The 24660-nt window shown below is 34.9% G+C and overlaps 2 protein-coding genes across 2 annotated transcripts; both read right to left on the minus strand.

Moving 5' to 3' along the window:
- Window positions 1-1948: 1948 nt before the first annotated feature.
- On the minus strand, window positions 1949-6391 carry LOC124834801 (phosphatidylinositol 4-phosphate 5-kinase 1-like). The gene is made up of 8 exons (XM_047309592.2): window positions 5156-6391; window positions 4904-5068; window positions 4647-4812; window positions 4231-4341; window positions 3952-4145; window positions 3718-3848; window positions 3539-3632; window positions 1949-2775 (listed from the first exon to the last, which is right to left on the minus strand). The coding sequence occupies exons 1-8, from the start codon at window positions 6112-6114 to the stop codon at window positions 2466-2468; spliced, it is 2130 nt and encodes a 709-aa protein (XP_047165548.1). The 5' UTR covers window positions 6115-6391; the 3' UTR covers window positions 1949-2465.
- Window positions 6392-18540: 12149 nt separating this feature from the next.
- On the minus strand, window positions 18541-20258 carry LOC148205012 (uncharacterized). Its single transcript, XM_088098712.1, has 3 exons — window positions 20012-20258; window positions 18830-19732; window positions 18541-18776 (listed from the first exon to the last, which is right to left on the minus strand). The coding sequence occupies exons 1-3, from the start codon at window positions 20256-20258 to the stop codon at window positions 18541-18543; spliced, it is 1386 nt and encodes a 461-aa protein (XP_087954838.1).
- Window positions 20259-24660: the final 4402 nt, after the last annotated feature.

Below are 24660 nucleotides of genomic sequence, written 5' to 3' on the forward strand. Positions count from 1 at the left end.
TATATTACAAGGAAAATGAGAAATTAATTTATAGCAATATTTTCTTGGTTGATTAATATGTTTTACATATGCCTAAGTCTTAGTTTACATGTATACATGTGTGGCAAAGGTTCTTAGTTTGATTGGGTGTTCTTGAATGGTATTTTCTTATTATTCTTGGAATCGAGACAGAGAGATCCGGCATGATGAGGCAATTGAGTAGAGATGTTAGGGATTTGGTTGAGTTAAATTGATTTATTTATTAATTTAAATGCATTCGGCATTCCCATGGCGATGGTTTCAATTGAATGAATAGATTATTTTACACCTGGGTTGTTTGTGGTGCAGTCTCCAATGTCGACTTTCCATTGGATTTGAATAACTCGTGTTGACTCGATCAAAAAGTTTTCAAAATGTACGGAACCAGATTGCAAATCCCATTTTAAAGATTATAATAACATACATTAAACTAATCGCAATATGTCACAGCCTGCAAAATGAGATGTAATGTAAGTTTAACACATGCCATTGGTAGCCAGCCAGGGGAATTAAATAGTTTATATAATATACGTGCTTCCGATCACTGCAAATTCCTTGAATATGTTGAACTTACCCTATTAAAGTATTGTTTAGTTTGAAATTGGAATATATATATATAGAAATGAGGTTATGGAAGTTGGGAGTTTAGTAAAAAATGGTTAAGAGAGGCATGATTAGAGATTGGAGAGAGGATTTTGTTTGTAAGGAAATCTATTTGAGCAGAAACCGAGATGAATAGGGATTAATTTAACAAGAGTTACAGTGAAATGCATTTGGTGTATGGGTTGAAATGCACGTGGAAAAAGCGGGGTGATGGAAAAGTACAAGGAAAGCTGATTCAAACAACATATGGAGACACGTTGAGAAACCAGTTCCGGAATTGTTGTTGTACGGTTACTTAATGTTTTTGCCTAATCCCTGTTTGTTTGCATCACTGCTGTTTTAAAATTGGGAACGTGGGATCCAGCTCCCATTCCCTCCACCACCACCAAATTTTACACTCACTTTTCAATTCTTGTAATTTATCAGTACCAAACTTCATGACCTCTCAGACTGCTGTCAGAAATAGTAACATTCTTCTTCTACATATTTTTAATGGGTTAAGTATCTGATGAATAGAGTTTACTGTTGTGCAACAACACTGAATTAACGCATTTAAATAGAATTAGGTGTAGGAGGAAGGTTTGTTTGAAAAAAGAGAGTGGAATGAAAGGACGTGGAAGACACGCTTGAAATCCATAATGCTGATTAGCTTCCTGAAAAGAGAAACAAATGGCAATGGGGCCACCCACCCACACTGACCCAGCAGACATTACACTAAAATCCTTTCAAAGGAGAGAATAAGGGTCAAAACACAACAGAGCAGAAGCACTGCTTGCAGTTGCTGTTACTGTTACTGCTTAGTGATATAATAAATAACAGTATGTATAATGTCTTCAATCACAGGACATAATAACAATTTTACTTGTTACCGAGATAGATTTAATGGAGCAATCAGAGCAGGTTCCACCACGTGATGTGATTACTGATACAGGTACGTTTGGTTTCTTTCTCGCAAACCCAAACGATTAAAAAACTTTGGTCAATTTTTTACTAGATTAAGATATAAAAATAACTAGAATGAGAGAGGCACATAAACAGTGAAAAGCATGAGAGAAACCAGCGCATCTCTCAGCCCTCTCTCTCTCTTCCTTTCTCTGCTTTTGATGCCCTCAACACACTTTGAAGCCAAACGCCCTCGCTTTCACTGCAAAAGCTAACCCAACGACCCCAGTTTTCATTTTTCTTCAACCCCGCAATGAAGCCCCACTTATTTATGTTCCTTTCATCAGATAAGAGACTTTGCTGTGTGGAAGATAACCCAACGACACTACATCTCACTCTCACAACATTACACGCTTTCAAGTGTCGATCAATAATTCAAGAACAATGATCAAAATACAAAATTAAATTAATAATTTCCTTCAACTATCCATCCTTTGTATAAACACTGTACATTTTCCTTATTTCCTACTTATCCACGCATTTTGAATCGAACATCAGGGAAACACTCCACGCCCTTCCCTCTTTCTTATCTCTCCATCATATATATTCATATTCTATGCAGTAACCACAAAAAATTCAACAAGCCCAACCCCATTTCTTGAACCAAAGCAATAAACAAAATGATAATTCATCCCCTTCTTCATGTACAAGTTTTCCCGTCCTTCACCGTACCATCACCATGGCTCTATTTTTAAAACTAAGCCACAAACAACCCCAACTACCGCGACCTTCTGTAGGCCACTTGACCGTAGAGTGGCATTTTAACCAGTCAACTCCAAGATCATTGCAATGGGTTTCAAATCTGAAGCATTTTTTCCTGATTGCTATGAACCATAACAACCAGAAATCTTCTTCACCTTAAGGAAGAAATATTTGTGTCTCATTCCATGTCCATCAATCTGCTACCTCTCTTCGATGAAAATTCTACCTACAAAATCACGAAACCTCTTGGAGTACAGCTTTGGATCAACAGCAGAAATTGAAGAAGGGTCAACTTGCAATGACTTGTAAGCATGCTCAAGCTTCTTGCTGATATCATAATCTTGCAAAATGTCAATAATCCCAAAATATAGAATCACATCGTAAGTCTCCCCGCTCCGATAAGGGGTCAAATGGCTGATTCCAACAGTGGTGTATTGATCGAAGTCACTCCTCCGTGCCACTCGCTCAGCTCTTGCAGGCATATTGGCTCCTAGCCTAATCAATGATTTCCTGAAACAAGAATCCTACTGAATATACACCATAAAAAGTATGCACTCACATAAAAGCCAACAACCTTGAATGGTCTAGGAAAGTAACAAAATAGTACATAAAAACTCGAAATTTACTAAATCATTGAGCATGTAGAGGTCGGAATTACGTTTCTGCTCGAATAAGCTAATAGGATGGATACAGAAAAATCATGAATCCAGAGAAAGTATTGAAACGATCATAATTGACTCGATGAATCTATTGTAAGGCCAAAAAATAAATTAGAAATACCAATTTCAATTAATGAATTGGGACCACAGCCTACATGAGCCCCACTAACAACAATTGCCTGCAATACTATATGCCCACTGACTTGCTAAAATAATGCAAACTACTTTCAATTATTATCATGAAAAATATCAATTAAAAAGAAGAAATTATAAAACATTAATGCGAACAGAGTTATAACCTAAGATTGCAACTTGCAAGGGCGTACAGGTCACAAACATCTTAGTTTGTGATGCTTTCAAGTGGTAACATGATACATATCTATCAATTGTTTTCACTCGATAGCAGTAGGACCAAATTTTCCCAAGCACCAATACATCTCCGAAAGAAACAATCCTCATTTCAGCATAGCTATATTCTAAATGATTACGGGAACATGCCAATCCAATTTAACAATGGAAGCAGATTTTATAACAATGCAAACTTCTTATAAATTAAAAACTGAAAAAAAACCATCCACATTAATAGTAAGGAACTAGAACATAGTACACCTTACCTTCCAGATTTAACTCTATCTCTATCTTGTAGCTCTGCTTCAAGAAAGCGATAACCACGCATGAACTTTTCATTCTGATAAGTATCCCTATTGCCTGAATGGGGAAAACAAATGAATTTAAAATTTTTGTAACACACAAGTCTTGTATATATGCAATCAAGTGGAGGAAGGATAGATACCAGTGCGCAGGAGAAAAGGTGAAAGCCCCATTTTGTCACACGTATTATCATCACGAAAATGAATGCCAACTAGAAGACTGTAATCCATAATTTTCTCGGCTTCCAAGAACTCACAGTCCAGCTCAATTTGTCTGAACACAATGAGAGGACTACGTCAGCACATATTTATCTTGTTCAAGCCCCTAAAAGTGTATATATATACATAGAATAGGACAAACAAGCACAGTAACTTACTTGATGAGTTCCTGAAACCAATTTCTTTGTACACGAAACGCAAAGTTGAGATCAAGGTCTTTGAGGGTGGTCGTTTCATCAATGTCCTCCTCGGGTTTATCTGTGGTGCGCCCATGTGAAGATCCTTTCAAGTCAAATCGTCTATGAATTGGATATTCGGAACAAAAAAGATTGCCCATCACAATGAACCGGATCTGATTTTCAACAAACAATAAAAAGTCAAGTACTGAAGATGGGGTAACCCCTCCAGACAGCTAGAACACAACTACCAATCTATACCTTCTGGCCTCCAATTGGCTTAACACAGTGCACCCCATAGAATTTTGTCACAAGTGAATTCTCATATCGAGAAACATGTTGATAATAACTTCGAAGCATCCGAAGAAGCACCTAAAAGTTGAACACCGGAATCAAGCATCAGTCTATGCAAGTACCAAGCAAAAGATTCCCAGTATAATTAAAGGTAAGAATTCATGTTCAATCATAAAACATCAATGACCAAACCAATAAAACAGGTCACCCTTCCCCAAAACCCCAAGTTGACTGACTCACAAAAAACACTACCACCCATATACCCCGAAGGAGGAAAAACAAAGAAACATATCCATTTGGCCATGGGGAGTTTCACACTCAAAATTTCATTACAGAATTTAACAAGACAAAACACTACAAGCTTTAGAACGCATGTATCTAACCTTGACTTCAGATTTCTTCACCGTCTTTATCATGAATCTATCATCCTGGGTCAAGTAGAAGATGCTTCCACTTTTCCCAGGAGAAGAAAGCTCCCGAAGAGCATCATCCCCACATATAGCCAACATGTAATCAGCAGGATCGACCTGAAACAGCTGTCTCAAATGCCTACAAAATCCAAACGGAAACTCAGTCAACTAAAAGCAGAAACACCCCAAAACACGCAACACACACCACACCCTCCAAAGATTCTACACACCCAAAAACCACCGGACAGTAATCCTTCCATCGAAACTCGGCGGACTGATGCGGCGGCGTAATCTTGGACCCCTCGGAGGGAAACCTAGTCCAGAACTTCTCCTTCGGATCAAAATCACTCTGCTTAAGCTCCCGCAAAGTGGAACCCTCCTTCCCAACAGAGTACCTGATTAAATTTAATGTTAAACACAAAAAAAAAATGGCAAATTCGCAGTAATACATGAAACAAAAAGAGCCGAAGCGCTTCTGTCACCTTATCCCCAATTGCAGATTAAGCATCAAGTCATAATTCTTATGACCTTTCGAAATTGTTTCCCCGGGTCTCTTCACTTCGCTGGCGAAACAACAAGGGTTCTTTCTCAAATCTTCAGAATCCGACGTCGTTCCGTCGCGGTAAAACATGGACGCTTCCACATTATCGATAATATCGCACGTGATGTCTCCCGCTTCACCCTCCGACTCCCAGATGCAAATCCTGGGGAAACTCTTGTCATTATTTACGCTCCCTCTTCCGTCAACAGAGAAACGCTTCACGCTGAAATTCTCGCCCCAGAGCAAACGATGCTGAATCTTCATAACGCCGTGACCCTTGGGGACCCCGTTCTCCCACTGCCCCTCGTAACGGTTCCCGTTGGCCCACACCAGAGCACCCTTGCCGTTAATCACGCCGTTCTTCCATTCCCCGACGTACTCGTTCCCGTTCTTCCAGACGTAACGTCCGTGACCGTCCTGCACGTTGCGCTTCCAACACCCTTCGTATAAGTCCCCGTTGGCGTAGCGCTTCTGCCCAAACCCGTGTTTCCGGTCGGAGATCCACGACCCGCGGTAAGTGTCGCCGTCGGATCCGACGAAGGTTCCAAACCCTTCCATTCGACCCGATTTGAACTGGCCCTCATAGGTCGCGCCCGAGGGCCACGAGAATTTCCCCTTGCCGGAGGCCTTTCCCCGCTTCCACTCACCCTCGTACATGCACCCGTCCGTCCACAGGTACTTCCCCGATCCGTGAGGCACGTTGCCGGAGAAGCTCCCGGCGTAGAAGTCGCCGTTAGGAAGAACACGCTCAACAGCCGATCCAGACAACGGCGCCAGAGGCAGCGTCGCGGGCGTCACTCGCCGCGGAAATCCCTGCGAACGGCTCCGTCCCGTCACAACCACCGGTGGTGCCGGAGACGACACCGCGCCGGCGACGTCACACGCGAGCGCTTCGCGCATTCTCTTCTAACTCTGCGGTGACTGTGTGGCTTTCTCGTTCACTGCAACAGCTCCTGAATCAGTGCATTTCTGCGGTGGCGCGTGCTGAGAAGGAGAGTTGCCTGTGCATTATTACTTCAGTGAGAAGTGTCGCCGGCGGTGAGTCTCTCTCTCAAGAATCCAATCTTTCTCTCTCTCTCTCTTATTTCGCTTTTGTTTTCTCTTTTTGTGCTGTTTGGGAAAAAAGAGTGGGAATGATAGAGAACACAGAAGCAAAGAGAGAACAGAAGAGAAATGGGAAGTGAGGGAGTGTTGTTATTTTCAATTTGAACAAAAAAAAAATAAAAAAAAATATTTAAAATTAAAAGAAATTGAATAAGAATAAATGTTAATTAAAAACTTAAATGGAATTTAAAAAGAAGGTGTGAATGAGAGAGGAAGGTGAAAAGAGAGTGTTTAATTAGACAGCTTTAGCTAGGTGAGTTGTTAGCGAGTAATTAATTGATTCTCTTGTTTTTGTTTAAGCAAGTGGTGATAACGAAGGGAATTTGGAAGCAATAGAAGAATAGAGTAGAAATGAAAGTGAAGGCTAGTTATAGGTAGTAATTAACCAGGCTGTAGAAAGTCTAAAATTATAATTGACTTTATGTGAGCTTTGGGAATTATCAGTGCCATCGACCTATTTCACTTCCCATCACCCACTTTCACCTTTCCTCTTCTTTCTTTCTCATCATTATTATAACCTAAATCACTCTCATCTTCTTTTTATTTTATATAATCAAAATACATTCTTCTACCAACGAAATCTAGCCATGCAAACCTATCTATCCATACATTGTACACTTCTCTACACCAATATAAAACCTACTCAAATCTATCATCCATTCAATATCATTCACTTTACTACTTTTGTATTTACATCATCACATCGTATAACAAATCCTATTAGTATTTCAAAATAGTTCACACTTTTTTTAAATTATATTTCTATTATAAAAAATTATCACAATTATAATAACATATCTTACATTATATTTTTTATACTTTAAAGGAATTGATGAACTAATGTAAATATTATCAACCTACAAAATTGAGAATTGTAACATTGATTTTTAACCTGTGAAATAAGTGAGACTCTACTTCGTCAATTCAATAGAGTGTATATAGTTTCCATCTCACCTATCTTAAACCACAAAATTCATATACAATTAATGTCATTTTTTTTATATCAACTAATTTTACAAAACTAATTTAGAATATCACTTTTTACTTGTTATTTTCACACTCGATGTAGAAATTGAGATATACTACATTGGTTATCATCTTAATTGTATTTATGTTGTATGTAGTGTTTTTTTACATTCATTTCTTAAAAAAAAAATTGTATATCTAGTCAATGACTAAAAATATGTATTTTTCTAAACATGTAAATTTTCTCCATTCAAAAATAAACATAAATAATAGATCTTAGAACAAAACATAACAATAACATCTATCACCTTTTATTGATCAAATTGTATAAACTTTTAACAACTGTCTCGTGTATTTTTTATTGGTTCAATTGAATTAATCTAAATTTGATCAATAATTACATATTTCAAATAAAAATTTACTATTGTGAGTCATTTGGGAAAATATTATTATATGATTAGTGTTTCGAAATTATGTCTTGTTCTATAATATTTTGCGAAATTTGTAATGTTTTCAAATTATGAAATAAGACCGTCAAAGATTTAACACAAAATTAATTAACATTAGATTAATTTTTATATTAAATATTAAAAACCTAAGATTATCTCTTATGCTTAACAAAAGTTTAAAGTATAATAGTTTGACATATACATAAAGAAAATACTATCCACATATAATGAGTATTAAATTTTAAAACTTAATTATTATATTAGCATATTTAACCAAAGCATTATAAATACATAATTAAATTTGAAGAAAATATTTCAATTTTAATTTTTTTCTTGTATAACAATAAAAATATGAAAATTTACAACAATACAGGATTTACAACAATACAGAATAATCAATAATGAATAATAACGTAACCAAAGTGATGTAATTCTTCAAAATTAACAAACCAAATAACACAACTTTTTTCAATATTTCAAATAGATAATATGATAAATCAATTTATGTGCGATAATATATTATATACACCTAATGATGTAAAGTCCTTGGTTAATAGATATTGGACATAGTTATATTCCTTGTTTGATTAATAATTATTCATGAAGAGATCATGAACACTAGACATTAGGTTTAAACTCTATAAATAAATTTAAAATGTTGGTAAGGAATGAAGGAAGACAATGTCTTTTACTGAAAGTTTTGTTATATGTTAATAACAAAACAAAATTCTTAATGTTGTTATATATTTAGAAATTGAATATATTGCAGTTTTCTCATTAATTTGTTAGTAATAGAATAACAAATATTATTAAAATTTTATATGATTTTCTAATTAATTTTTTATCAAAAAATTGTTGTTAGATACCTAGAAATAGAATATACTATAATTTTTCTTATCAACGAAAAGTATTTGTTTTTAATTTTGATGAAAATTCCACCAAGCAATATAAAATTACTCACATTATAAAATTAATATAAAAAATAATATTTTGTATAGATATAGATAGATCTAGATGTATAAATATACGTCTATTTCTATTTCTCTTTCTTTCATTAAAAAAAATATAAAAAAAAGGTTTTAGGAAATTATCTATATCTTTATTTTGCGCATTAAATTAGTTAATAATAAAGATTAAGATGTGAAAACATGTGAACTCTTCACATTATTAAAAAAATTATGTTACAAAAGTTTATCTAACATGTATATTTCAATATATATGTTATATTTTTTTAATTTTATATTAATTAGACATAAAATAGATCATTTAGTCTCATTTTTTTTATTTTATATAAATCAGGAGGAATTAAAATGATAGGATGTGAGAAGTCCTTTTGTTTCAAGATTATTAAGTATTACTATATAATACATTGATTAATAATTAAAGCTATGTAATCCACCTAAATTGGCTATAATATAAATAGTTGAAGTATAAATTAATATAGAATATCACACTAATAATATATCTAATAATGTTATAATACACATGCCACATTAATTTATTTATAAAAATAATTTTTCCAACTTCAGTACGTTTCAATATGTTTTATCGGATGGAAAACGAGATGTTATGCACTAATATATTAAAGTCATTACCAATATGCTAAAAACTATTTTAAAAATGTCCATAATTATAAAAAAATCAATTAATTTTTAAAAGAAATACTCACGAAGTTGCATTAATTAGGTGTAAGTTATTAGTCATTATCAGTTATGTTAAACAATGTTGTTGAAATGAACACACTTCTTTTTCAAAGTTCCCACATGCTGGTGTAATTCTTATACCTTTTTGTTTTCCTATTTTTGCGGAATTCTCGTCATTTTTTAAATAATAATAGGCAAAGCTTCCAACATGCACGCACGAACTTCTGTGATACAAAGTCATCTCCACTGTTAACTATTGAAATATAAAACGTAACACTCTTACTTCTTAATGTCCTTATCTATATAAACTTAATTAATCAACAAAATAAGTAATTCAATTTATTTCATTCCACTTTTAAAGCAATACTATTGATATACTACATTTACCTTCGTTATTAATAATTTTTAAAACTAATTTCTTAATTTTAATAATAAAAATATATTCATCATATTTAATAAAAAAATTAATATTTCACGTAAACTATAAATGTCTTGTGTATTATTATTTTCTTGTTCTTTACTTTTTTTTTTATTTTCTTTCTTTTTTCTGTGATTCTCTACCTTGTTTAATTTTTTGAAATGAAATCTAATCTTTTTTCAAAAGTGATGTTAAAATAGGTCATTCGATCGAACCTTGCTCGGCTCATAACAACTCGTCTGACTCACTTATTAGTAAGTTAAAAAAATTTGAATTTGGCCTAGCCCACCACGAGTTAATGGGTTAAACGAGTTTATTCACTAACTCACTTATTATAAGGTTTATTTTTCAATTAAAAAATATTCTAATTCAAATATAAATGAAAAGGGAAATGACCTTAAATTAGATTTATGATCAATCAAATATAAACTTCATTCACACAAAGATATCACAAAATCTCCTCAATAAAAATTTTAATGGTTTTATAGCGATTCAAATTTGTTTCTACATAAAGTTGAGTTACTAAGTAGAGATTTGTGAATTTTTCATGTTGCTTAATTATTTCATACAAAAATAATTTCACATGAGCCTTCGTTTTAATATTTTATAAAATTACTAACTCAGCAAAAAATACTTATTAAAACAATTAGGTGGGTTAGTGAGTCAACCAGCTCATCGTGGGTTCAACCTAGGTGAGTTAGATTCAAAATTGGTCCATATCGAAAATTAAAAAAAAGAATTCAACCCAACCTGACCCGAACTCATGGTAGGCCGGGTTGGCTCACAGATTCCAAACCGTTTTGACAATACTAATATATATATATATATATATATATATATATATATATATATATATAATAAATCATTAAATATTTTAGAATTATTATATTTTATTATCTAATTTATTAAAGTAATATAAGTAATTAAATTATGGCTAAGGACTTATATGTTATGAAAGATTTATTGTGTAGAGATCACAAATAATTGATTTGTTGATGGACCAAATTATAAATATTGAAACTTAAGAAAAAGTAACCAACATAAGTTACATAAACGAGTTATGGCTTTCATTTGTAAGCACACAAATTTTTTCTTATTTCTTTTACTTCATTCTTATCAGAAAGAGAAAATCAAGAGGGAATATAAGGTGCTCTATACTTCAAATTGGATACTAATGAAGCTTGTATATAGGAATAGAACACGATTCATTAGTAATCTTAGACTTTTGAACTTAATACATGGTTACTTGTTAAGGATTCAAGGAATTGGAACTTGATAAGTTATCGTAGGCTCAAAGTCACTAGGAATAGGATTTGAGTATGCTTGTGAGTTGATTTTGACATGAATATGGAATTGAGATGATTATTAATGTATGAGAATAAAGTGGTTGAGCTCTAGTCTCAACAAATTTTAAATAATTTATGTTACAATTCCTTGCACACCAACTATTTGATAAAAATACCAAAAAGAGTTTCTTGTGTTTTTCTGAATTTTATGGTCTAATTGAGTTAGAATGCAAGAGTTGTCAAGTGTTTCACAAGTCTCTTGGGAGAGAATGATATCTATCATTTGCTACACTACAATCGGTGCACTTGCCATTAGTTTTGCAGCCAACAATAACCCAAAATAATAATAAAAAGAACAAAGACATTATTTTAACTTAACCTCAGAATCCATAATGAAATTGAAATGAAACTAATCTTGGAAGCTTAGCCCTCCATGGATGGGGTGAAATGTAGAATAAATGAAAGTAAAAGTAAAAAAAAAGGTGGAAAGGAGGTGAGAGATGTAGTGGATGATAGCTACCCTAAACTAGAGGTTCTAATGCATCCTTTTGCTTTCCCTTTGTCTTTGATTGAGCTTAGATTCTGACTTTTTTGTTACTAAAATCTAATGTAATATCTCCTATATAATTAATAAATTTGATTAGTTTTTAAAATATTTAGAAGATATTCTCGGTTAATATTTTCATATATAATTAAATTAGTTATTTTGTAAAATATCTAATATATTATCTATAACAAAATGTTGCCAAAAGTTCCAATTAAACCCTTCTTCTTTTGTCCATTTAACATTTGACCATACTTGACTATTTGACAGTCCAATGAGGAACTGCCATGTGGTAGTCCCCTCTTCACTCAAAATTAGGATTTTGATGGTTGTGATTTGACGGTTCAGTGGTGGGCTTACCCTAGTACTGTGGTCGCGAAAACTGCTGATGCATGGGTTGTTCAAAGATGGAGGAACAACACTGCTCTCATGGTAGCTGATTCTGTTGTAGTGGTTTTCGCTACTGGTGCAGGTATGTTTCTAAGCAAGGTGGCTCACCATAGTTGTGTTGCGGACTATGGTTCAATAGTTGTAGATAGTGATGCTGCGATTTAGGGGTTTGATGGTTCAGATGATGTTTCATTGTGCTTGGTTGGAAGCACAATTTGGTCTAGTTTTGTTCTAAAGGTTGCTCGTGGCAGAGAAAAAACATATATGTGTTGGTGAAGGAGAACGATGGCACAATAGAGGATGTGATATTGAAGATGTTAGAGGCATGACCAACAATCGACGTGATTTGGTGGCTATGGTTTATTGTTGGTGAGAGGTTGCAGATGATGATGTGGCAACATCTAATTGATTTGCTTTTGTGTATTAGGATGTTGCCACGTGGCAACATGTGGTTGGACAAATGTTTATGAAGAGGATTGCCACGTAGCATGATCTGATTAATATAATTTTATGAATGGAAAGTTAGGTGAGAACAGGGAAATAAGAAGGTGTCATAGTAAAAGTTAATTTTATGGCCTAATTTTTTAAAAAGGGAGTGTATAGTAAAAGTTAGGGTATAGAACAAATTTTTTATGAATTTGCTAATTTTGAATTTATTTTATAACTAGAAAAAAATTTAATTTCACACTTTTAATGAATCAAAATTTAATTTATATCAACAATCATTAGAATATTCAAAAATAATTTATTCAACTAAAAATCACTTTTTAAGACATTTTAATTAATAAACTCAATAAGTTCAATTATCACAAATCTTATTGAAATCAATATCACAAACTCAATAAGTCCAATTCATTTCTCCTCTTGTTTTTTGGCCAAACACAATTATTTCGAAGTGTGACTCTAACAACTCCAATATGACGTCAAATTGATATCGGAGTTGAAAAAAGACATTCAAGAACGTCGACCATTTGAGAGTTTGACGACCCTTAACGATAGTTACCATAACACACTAATGTCCAATTAATGTCATTTCAAAGTAAAATTTGGCAACATTTGACATCTAATAGTACACTACTAGATGTCAAACCACGTTATAGTATACTATAGCCGATGTCCTTTGACGTTTGTTAGTGCACTAACAAACATCAAATGCTATTTTTTTTAAGAGTTTGTTTATATTTACAATTTATCCTAAACTGAAAAAATAGAAAATATTTAAGCACAAGTATGAAATTTTACCAACACATATCATATATCAAAACTAAATCTATTAACACAAAATGTAACTATTAACACTAACACAATCAAAACTAAAATTATTTAGACAAAACTAAAACTTTCATAATCAAAATCTTGTCTTAGACAATTTCAAGCAAAGTCATAATGCTATTGTGGGTCCTAACTCCATTGTTTTAGTAGATACATTGTCCACTCTTGTCATATTTTTTTCATAGTGTCATCTGTTAAGACAAGGTCGTCTATAAGACAAGATTGTCTAACACCTTCATGTTTTGAAGTTTAACAAAAAACGATAAATGAAATGAGTATTTGACAAAGTACTATCTTTGCAAAAGTAACATCATTGGAAGAAGGGCATCTTATGAAACAAGCGTTATGACATATGAACGTACAAAGTAAAGTTTCAGTAAATGCGCTAAGACCAAACGATCCTATTGATAGTAGACGCGAGATTACTAAACAATGATTTATTATGAAAGGGTCATTACATTAAACGATATTTGAGTAAATAAATCAATATTCTACATTATAGTTTTGTTAAACGCCCTCTTATTGTACCATACTAAACAATGCAATAATACGCTACATGATGATTTTGGTAAACACGCTAAAGCTATAAAAATGCTTAAAAAAATAATGTGTTGAGCAATACTTTCCTAAAATCGCTCTTGTACTAAACAAAGATCCCTAAACGATGAGTTGTTACTAAACACCTTTAAAAGGTTAAACGATACTTTATACTAAACAATATTTTCATTTAACGATGAAATCTTTATGAATCAATACTTGGTATCTTTTCAAAAGTGATTAAATGATCTACATGTATAGAAAAATTTACAAGCACCAAGTTGTTTTGAACACATAATACAAAGCATTAAATGTACAACGTTTCAAAAAACAGAAGTAATAAGAAAAAGGACATATCTGTCAACATACATCTCTACTCTATGCAGATGCCTATTGCACGTATCCACATGGTCCATCATGAACAAGTCAAAAATGGATGTTAGAAACAAAGAAGACATTCATGGAATGTTCTCTTCATCAAAAGTTATGTTGAAGATTTTGTACAATCTACTCTGATTAAAGTACTACAAAAAGCATGCTTACTCTGACACGTTGACTTTAACATATGGCTGCTACCCATGAAAAGACTACGAAGATCTGAAGATTGAAATCAAGCATTGTCTAATGGAACTTTTCCCATGAAGCTTAGAAATAGAAGATCCTTGGGAAAGAAGATCAAGAAGGATAAGTTCACTAATAATGAAAAGACCAACTCACACTCGTGCAAGAATAAAAACTCTTAGAATACACTCCTAAGCTTCATAAAGTCATAAGCTTACATTTGTAAGAAGAGAGAAAATCCTTCAAGCTCTATTAGATTGAGTTGTGTTGTAAATACATTCTCTTTGTGAGAGTTATCATCTAAGACTTGTAAATAATATGATTGATTATACATTCTGAAGAGAATTCAAACATTTGGTGGTTGTCTCAATTGAGTTAAACGCCAACTAGACAATTGTCTAGGAGAAACCAAGAGTGCGTAAAATCAGACTAGTCAGCGTAACAGGTGTTATCAGGATTGACTAAGGGAACCAGAAGTGGTTTATAATGCTTCAACTAGTCAGAGTAACAAGTGTTACGAAGATTGACTAGGGTTGCCAAGAGTGGTTTCTAATGCTTAATTCTAGTTAGCATGACAAATGTTACCAGGATTGACTAGTGTAACCAGGAGTGGTGTTAATACTTAATTGTAATCTTATTGAGATTATAGTGGTACCCTCTAAGAGATCTTAGAGGAGAACTGGACGTAGCTTAGTTGAGTGAGCCAGTATAAAATAATTGTGTGTTTATTATTTTAGCTTTACAAAACACATTATTTATACATTTCAGTTGCTTACAAAGTTAATCATTGATAAATGCTCTTGTCATTAAACGGTGCAGTAGTTTTGCTAAACGCTTGAAAAAACACTATATCTCTGAACATTATAGTTTGAATAGTGTCTTATAAATCAAGCGCCTAACAACTTGTGCAGACCATCTAACAATCACCAAGGTTGTTAAACGTCCATTTGCGAAATTTTTTTTCCATAACACTATTCAACCCCTCTTCTAGTGTTTTTCTATAATTTCGTCATCTGTTATAAGTGATGGATTCTTGAACCACTAAAAAAATAACACAACTTCTTGAATATATATGATTACCTCTGTCCAATAGTCTCTAATTACAACTCGAATAATTCTTTTATCCAAGACATGACGTAATACCCACATTCCATGAATCTTTTCACTTGTTACACTAAACATAACAAAGAAAATAATCACATATCAATGTCATAAATTGACATGTGAAAATTAATAACTTTAAGATGAATGACTTCCAACCATTGGATATAATACTTGAATTTGTTGTGCTTTGGACTTACCCACAACTCTAATTAAATTGGAAACATATCTTAGTATTAATATAACTAAGTAGATGATATAAACAAAAGTAACACTTATGTTTGTAACATGGATTTCAAATCAGGTTCTATTTTCCTATGTAGGAAACAAAAGCATACAATTGTACATTGTCTTGAAATAATGATAATTAGTTGTTAACCCATATACTTATAAGTTTAACATCATAAATTTGATAAAATTTCGGTCATTTCGCATTAGTTAGAAGTACATAAAATGGAAGTGATCATTCATTACCACAATCAAGTATGCATTCAGAAAACAACATAAAATGGTCTCAGTCGAAATATTGTCAAATTTATGCATAAACTTCAATGTACACATTATAAAAAACTAATTTTTCCAAATTACCCAATTGGACAATTCAAGATTTAATACAAATCATTAAAAGTTTAATCATTTGTACTAAATCTCATACGGAAACTAAGATTCACTCGGTGTTTAACTAAAATGAACTTAACTTATAAATTTTTCTAACACATGTACTAAATTTGAATTATATAAACCTCCAACATCTAATAAATTTAAAATTAGTTAGATAACTAATAAAAACAAAATAATTAAATTTAATAATCAACACCCAATAAATCATAATATAAATTAGAATGCAAATACTAAGATACAACTAATAAAATTTAATATTCATAATAAAACTAAAACATAACTAATATAAAAACTAAATATTTAATACTAAACATTCTAACACAAAATCTCAAATCACTAAAACAATTTGGCCAAGATAAATTAAATAATGGGAACAAAAATGAAATGCAAGTCACAAACCAAACAAACCTTGTATCCAAGCCTTGGTCCACAAAGACGAAGGATGTGTTTTAGAAACCATCGTTGGATAGTGGAGGAGGAGTCTCGTCGGTGATGGGGATAAGATAACTCGCCGCCACTAGAAGAGGTTCAAAACTCACTCTAATGCATGAAAATAATCAATCAAAACTAACAAAAATCACAACCAAGACAACATAGGAACATGATTTTGAGTAAAATGAAGCAAAACTCAACTTTCGTTGTCATTACACACGTTGACGCATATAAGGAAATGGTCTTCGCGTTAGGTTTTTTAAAGTTTTAAAACCATTTGGATGTCATATACAAGGAGGGTCAACGTAAAATCACCAATAAATGTGTGTTTAGTGAGGGTCACTTTTCATTTTATTAACAAAAGGGTCACCGATCATTTTTTATGTTGGATTTTTCTTGGACAGACGTTGCAATGGTGACGTTATATCCCCTTTTTGTGTTAGTGTTTTAATAATATTTTTTTTTGGTCATTTCTTCCTATTACTCTATGTGGGACTTTAATGAACACTCACTAAATAACCAACATTAACAACCTTGGTGATATGATAATGTTATTGTGTATGAGTCACTACTTTGACGTTGTTTTGAATGAAGTTAGTAGTTGAATATGAATATGTTCATTTGATGTTGTGGTTGAGATTATGATTAAGGAATGAACTTTTACATAGGTACAACATTAGTTAGGATTGATTCTTCTAGATTGAAGATCTATTTTAGGTAAAATGATGCAAAATTTTAGTTCTACGTAATTCATCAAGCAAATGAGGATTCATCAAACAAATCTCATTAAGAGACTAAAGGATCAATATAAGACTTACTTTTCTCAACGAAGGATGATTTCCAATAAACTCATGCTAGACATCACTATGAGTTTTGACATCTCAACTATGTTGACATTCCAAAATTTATCAATCATTTGTCATTACATAAAATATTGTTAAAAAAAAGAAAAAGAAGAAAACAAAGCATGAAGGATAACCAAATCCATGATAAAAATTATACCTCATGAAACATAGACAAATAACACCTATTATGAAAAAAATAATATAAATAAATACATGGAAGTAAAATATTAAACCACTTATAATGTTATCTGGGAATAAGTGTTAAATTAGATAACTTATCAACATAATGATTTTATTCACAAAAAAAACATGAGAAATTTTGAACTACATATACTTACGAAAATGCAAGCATTAACATCATCGTCTTAAAAAACCATGACAAAGTAAAGAAGAATCACTCTTGGACCAAAGTCTCTCAAAAGCATCTCTCCAAACTTGTTCCAAAACATAAATGATGCCCATAAACTCAACATAAATAAAAATTTACAATCCTAAAAAAACTTGAAAAACTTCCTACATATTCATCTTGACTTCCTCCTAAAATACCATCACATGCAATTAAGTCATGATTTTATACATTAAATGTGAATGTATGATATAATTTTTATAATTATTGATATATATTGCAATTATATATTTAATTTAATATTTAACTTATTTGTTTTTATCTAATTATAATGATCATAAGAAATAATATTGTATGTCATATAATTATAGAAACTTGAAATTCCTTGTAACCATTATTTTGAGTCCACTACTCTATGTATATAATATATATATATGTATATAATATATATATATATATATAATATATATATATATATATATATATATATATATATATATAATACTTTTATAAGTTTTAATAGTGTAGAATTTGTGTTAGGAAAAGATAAAGTAGTGATTAACTTTATCTTTTTGATAATGAGTTTTTGAGGGAGTCCATATCGACACACTAACTTCCATATAAATTTCTGGATACGCTGAGTGCTTATGATCGCCAATGGTTTAGCTTCAGTCCACTTGGTGAAGTAGTCTACTGCTACCAGAAGAAACTTGTTCTACGCACGACTGATCGGGAGTGGTCCTACTATGTCCATTCCCCATTGAGTGAACAACCATGGTGAAACAATACCGTGTAGTTCCTCTGGAGGGATTCAGATGTCCTTGTCATGTTTTTGGCAAGCCATACACTTTTTAACATAGGCCGCACAGTCTCGCTCCATGGTCGGCCAATAATAGCCAGCTCGTAATGCTTGGGTCCTAAGGGTGCGTTTGCCAGAATGTAAACCACATATACCATGATGAAGCTCCCTCAAGACATAGTCTACTTCCTCGGTGGATAAACATTTCAACAACGGGGTCGTGTACCCTCGCCTGTATAGATCTCCCCCTACAAAGAAAAACAAACAATGCGTTTTGAGTTGATGATACTGACCTTCTCACCTTCTTCTTGCCTTTGCCTTATGTCGCGTATTTCCTGCCGCCAATCAGCTTTTTGCACTGCTGTATCGGTGTTAAGGACCTCAATGACCGGTAGGTCAAGGGATATCTTGATGACTGAAGACAACTGCCCATTTTCCTTGGAATGAGTCAACTTGCATAGCTGGTCCGCTCGGGTGTTCTCCGCTCTTGGGACGTGAACAATATTGATGCTGGCAAAGCTTTCAAGTAGACTCCTACCTTTATGAAAGTATTGAAATAACTGATTCTCCTTAACCTGGAAAGTGCCCTTCATATGGCCGACCACCAACTGAGAGTCCATTCGGCATTCTAGGTTGTCAACTTCCAACTCTTTGGCCAGACTTAGACTGGCTATTAGTGCCTCGTACTCAGCTTGGTTGTTGCTGGTTGGGAACCGAAAACTTAGTGCTTGTTCTATGACCATACCGTTCGGTCTTTCTAGGACAATGCCTGCTCCCCCTCCTCTTCTATCTGAAGAGCCATCCACATTGAGATACCATAGGTGTGCAAGACCGTTTGGCATAGGACCGTTCGGCGTAGGAGCCAATTCGACTGCAAAGTCTGCTAGGTGCTGCCCTTTAATAGATCCTCGTGGCTCAAATTGGAGACCAAATTCTGAGAGCTCTACCGACCAGGACACCATCCTTCCTGCCTGATTAGGTTTTTTGAGGATTTTGGCAATGGGTGATCGATCTTGACCACCACCTGGTGACTTTGGAAGTACGATCGTAACCGTCTCGCTGCTATGAGTAAAGCCAATGCGACTTTCTCTATACGGGAATATCGTTCCTCTGTTCCTCGTAAGGTTCGGCTCACGAAATAGATCATTCGGAAGTCCGGGGCTTCCTGGATGAGGGCAACGCTGTCGGCTACGACTAGGTATACCTGCAAATCATGTCCTGGTGTTGGTTGTGCCCTGATGGGTGGATTAGTCAAGATATCCTTGACTTTGGTGAAGGGTCTTTCACATTCTTCATCCTAGTGTTGGGTGACTCCTTTTTTCATGTTTTGAAGAATTGGCTTGACGTATTCAGCTAGCCGAGGAATGAAACGTGACAAGGATGTCAATCTGCCCACCAATCGTTGAACCTCTTTCAGACTGGTAGGGCTTTGCATCTCCAAAACCGTTCGACATTTGTCTGGGTTGGCTTCAATCCCCCTAACGGTCAGCATGAAACCCAAGAATTTGTCGATCGACACAGAAGGTGCACTTTGCAGGGTTTAACCTTATATCATACCTTCGTATTTGGAGAAAAGCTTCTTCCAAATCTTTGAAATGTTGTTCCATAGAGTGATTGGTAACCACCATATTGTCTATGTACACTTCCATGCATTTGCCGATCTGTTGACAAAATATTTTGTCCATTAGGCGCTGGTAGGTAGCTCCTGCATTCTTTAGACCAAACGACATCATCTCGTAACAGTAGTTAGACCGTTGGGTATAAATGTCGTTTTATCCTGATCGGGTGCATACATGGGAATCAGGTTGTATCCCGAATATGCATCCAGGAAACTTAACACTGCATGCCTTGAGGCCCCATCTACCAGACGGTCTACGCTTGGCAAGGGATATGAATCCTTAGGGCAGGCTTTGTTTAGGTCCGTGAAGTCCACACACATGCTCCATTGGCTGTTTGATTTTTTTACCATAACCACGTTGGCTAGCCACGTGGTGTAGGTTATTTCCCTGATAAATCCAACCTTCAGTAGTTTAGTGACTTCATCCTATATAGCGTTTCTCTTTTCCTCACCGAATCTTCGCTTCTTTTGAGAAATCAGTCGTGCTTCTCTGAAGGTAGCCAACTTGTGAGTCATGATGCTCAGATGAATCCTAGGCATGTCTGAAGCCGTCCAGGCAAACAGATCTGCATTGTTTTTCAAGACTTTCGTCAATCTTTGCTCGTCGATTTGCCCGATCGCTACCCCAATGAACGTCACCTGTGGTTCATTGTTACCGAGTACAAACGGCTTGGTATCTCCCAAAGGTTGTATGCGATCTTCTATGTTAGATCGTGGGTCCAGATCGATCACAACAGTTTCTTGCCTTCTAGGTGGTCACTGGGAGACAAAAGGAGTGAGTGTTAATCCTGCAACATATCACTACCTAGCGGTTAGCTGGTCTGCCCGAACGGTACATATGGTTCCCCGTTCTGATGGGAACTTCATGGTTAGTTGAGGGGTGGACACTATAGCGCTGAACGCGTTCAGGAAAGGGCGCCCCAACAATGCGTTATATGAAGTATTTGCTTCTACTAGTAGGAATCTGACTCTGATTTCTTTTGCGTTTTTTCCCATTCCAAGCCGAGTCCTCAAGTCTAAATACCCTCAGGTATCAACCCTTTCTCCTGCGAACCCTACAATTTATTCATTGAAGGGGGCTATTATGTCCTCGGACAAGTCCATTTTCAGGAACGTCTGCCAATACAGGATGTTGACCGAGCTGCCCTGATCAACTAGCACCTTGCTAATGAGACACCGAGATATCTCGGCCGTGATGACCATGGGATCGTCTTGATTAGTTTCAGGGGCGTGAAAATCTTCATCATTAAAAACAATGGGTGGCATGGATCAAGGTTTCCTATCCACCATGTTGACGGTCTTTTGGCTCCTCAGATGTCTCTTCCTTGCTGAGGAGGATGCTCCCCCTCCAGCGAAACCGCCGGAAATAGTATTAATCCGCCTGATGATCGATCGGTCGCATTCGCGACTACGACTTCGGTTATGACTACGATTGTGCCTTCGTTTCCGTTCGGTCCTATCGGAGAACCGTTCGTATATTTCATGAGACAGTTCGGTATGTTTGTGCCGCAACCTTTCTTTGGTTGGGCTTGTCCTCCTGGTCTCCATTTCCTTTATGAATTGTTGTAGATGGCCCTCTTGGATGAGCCTCTCGATTTTGTTCTTTAACGTGGTGCATTCTTCTGTGGTGTGGACCTTATTTAGATGACACTGACATGTTTTTTCGTCATCAGCATCTTTAGGATAGTGTGATCAAATTGGTGGCAAGAGCTTCCTCCAAAACCTTTGTTCGAGGTGCATTAAGGGCTATATAGTGGTTAAACTGGGGAGCGCGAGGGAAACTTTTATGAGGATGGTCCCCGCTGTTATGGAATGATCGTTTTCCCTACTTTTTGCTCCCGCCCGTAACCTCTTGTTGTTGCTTCTTGCGCGACTACCGTATGTCCTGTATACGAATAAACTTGGTCACTCTCTTCTGGAGTTCGTCCATAGTTTTGGGAGGTTCGACATATAGGTCCTCCGAGAAATAGCCCGCTCTCAGGAAGGAGGGTACATTGTTGATGACAAAGGTGTGGCCAATGTCCATGATCCGTCGAGCGGTTTGATTATATCTCCTCATAAAGGCTCGCAGAGATTCGTCCTTCTCCTGTTTGGTATTAACGAGTTCTGCTGGTGTTAGGTCTTACACTCGGCTGGATGCATACTAGCTCCTAAAGAGGGATTTTACAGTGGCAAAACAATCTATTGTGCCTGGAGGAAGAGTGTTGTACAACGATAGTGCCTCTCCCGTAAGCGATAATGAAAAGGCTCAACATTTAACTGGGTCACTGCTTGTGTAAAACGCCATTAAGTTGAGGAATGCCCTGATGTGATCATCAGGATCAGTGGACCCATCATACTTTGCCATTGCTGGAGGAGTTCTCTCGGGCATTGGAGCCTGCATGATTGTTGCCGTTAACAGTAGTAAATCGATGGGCTCTTCTTCTTTGGGATTGTCGTGCGGGCCACCATTTTGATTATCGTTCCGATTACCGTTTGGGTTACCGTTCGGGTTGCCGTTTTGGTTACTGTTCGGGTTTCCGTTCAGGTTATCGTTGTTAGTTTGACCATGGTGGGCGGATGACACCGAGAACTGCTCAGATGGCGGTCGGTTATACCGTCCGGTTCTTAGCATTGTTATTTCTTCATCATGTTTTCGCTGCATCTCTTGTTAAGCTTGCACCTGCGCCTGCGCCTGCAATTGTTCTTGCATGGCATGCGCCTGTGCTTGCATTTGAGCCTGTATTTGCTCCTGCAGAGTTAGTGCCTGCGCTTGCATTTGCGCTTGCACTTGCTCTATCAATCCTCTAGTGCTCTGTTGATCTGACATATTCCTTGTGGTTACCATCGGGCTTCTTCTACTTGCTCTCGGCCCCACGGTGGGTGCCAAAATGTTTCGGTAGATATTTTCGGACCGAGAGACTAACCTTCTGATGTGTCTTCCTTGCGGCCGAACACCTGGATCGCCTGCCTTTCTTCAGCCTGGACCGCTCGGTCTTCTTCCAGCTCCTGCTGTTGTCCGATCGGTAGTGGCGTGAACCGATCGGTCTCCTTCTTGACGAGGGGGATGTACCTGCAAAAGACACTCCGACGCTCAAGTTAGGCGTGTTGTTGAAGAGCTTTAGCTCTTAATCAAATACTCAATGAATGGTTAACACTTTTTGAGTATTTGAGAGTAATGTAGAATGAATAATGCGTAAGTGGAACATACCTGGCTTTTGACCCTGTCAATGTATTTATAAGTGTTTCATAGATCAAATAAAAACAACCTTACCTGGAGATCCGGTTGGTTACCCAAAAATGACTTTATCAATATCTTCAACCAAATATTTTGGATTTGGTTTATCAAATATCTTTAACCAAATATCTTTAATTATTTTATCATCCACTGGACTATTGGTCCAATAACAACTTAAGTGCTGATCCAATTACCATCTGAAGTAGCTTATTAGCACTATAGGTCCAATTATGATCCAAACCATTTGACCAGGTTGGCCAATGACAGATAGACCGATCGGCCTTATTCAATAACCACTCGGTTATTATTTCATGCTATACACGATTGATTATTTATTAAAAGTAATAACGTAATTGATCTTGTGTATGCAATAGTTAACAGGAACATTTATATACATTTAAAAGTGTCATATGGTGAATGGGGAATGATGCTGAAGATGCTTTTGGACGGATGGTGCTACCCACACCCCATGATGAGAGTGCTTGGTTAGTAACGGTGAATGTTCTTCCAAAGTAGGGTAAGGTGTCCTTAGAAGCACGAGTCCTGAAAGGAAAGAAACAAACTATACAACCACTTTCATACTTGCTTCCTCTCATTTTGGAAACAAAATGGAAAAATTATCTTTGTAAAATAAAAGAAATATGTTATTTTTACTTATCGTACAGTTTTTTTTTTATTTGTTTTGGACATTTGTGTCACTTTCGTTTTTTTTTTTACTTTTACTTTTTATACAATCAAATAATTATTTTTCTACTAATTTTCTATGGCTCTTTCTCTCCCTCTTTTCCATTTTCTTTTTGTTGTATTACTTGGATGAAACATATCATGTGTTTAGATAATACATACAATTATATTTGTCGTTTTAGATTAACCATAAAATTTAATTATTCTTTTGAATTCTTTTTCGAAATAACACTTGCTAACTTTTCTTTTTTATTCCAACAACATATCATACCTAATAGTTATGAAAATATTTCAATTTAATGTTTCAATTTAGAATTCGGTTTCCTGCAAACTAAATTTTTAACCGAGTTGATTTGTTTTTTCTACTTTTATTTAAAAATAAAAGAAATAGAATTTTAAAATGCAAAATAGAAAATATTAAATTGAAAATTAATTATTTACAAAAATAAATATTTTGAGTAAAATTGTAGAAAAATATTTTTTTCTTAAGAAATTACAAGTTTAGAAAGTTAAGTATTATGAATGATATTTAAAAAAGTGGTTAAGAAAATAATTATTTAGAAAAATAATTACATTAAGAAATAATTCTTAAGAAAAGAATTATAATTTAAAA

This window comes from Vigna umbellata, chromosome 1 (genome assembly GCF_029865625.1).
Source record: "Vigna umbellata cultivar VRB3 chromosome 1, Vumbellata_1.0, whole genome shotgun sequence".
Classification (NCBI taxonomy): Eukaryota; Viridiplantae; Streptophyta; class Magnoliopsida; order Fabales; family Fabaceae; genus Vigna; species Vigna umbellata.

Bases quoted from the DNA above. Each gene is read 5' to 3' on its own strand.
- LOC124834801 (XM_047309592.2), bottom strand. From the start codon at position 6,114: ATGCGCGAAGCGCTCGCGTGTGACGTCGCCGGCGCGGTGTCGTCTCCG. The intron at 5,069-5,155 runs GTGACAGAAGCG...AAATTTAATCAG, and splicing joins AATCTGCAATTGGGGATAAG to GTACTCTGTTGGGAAGGAGG. The intron at 2,776-3,538 runs GTAAGGTGTACT...TTCTTGTTTCAG, and splicing joins GATAGAGTTAAATCTGGAAG to GAAATCATTGATTAGGCTAG.
- LOC148205012 (XM_088098712.1), bottom strand. From the start codon at position 20,258: ATGTCGTTTGGTCTAAAGAATGCAGGAGCTACCTACCAGCGCCTAATG. The intron at 19,733-20,011 runs GTTAGGGGGATT...CATGATTTGCAG, and splicing joins TCTTGGGTTTCATGCTGACC to GTATACCTAGTCGTAGCCGA. The intron at 18,777-18,829 runs GTGAGAAGGTCA...TTTTCTTTGTAG, and splicing joins AAGGCAAAGGCAAGAAGAAG to GGGGAGATCTATACAGGCGA.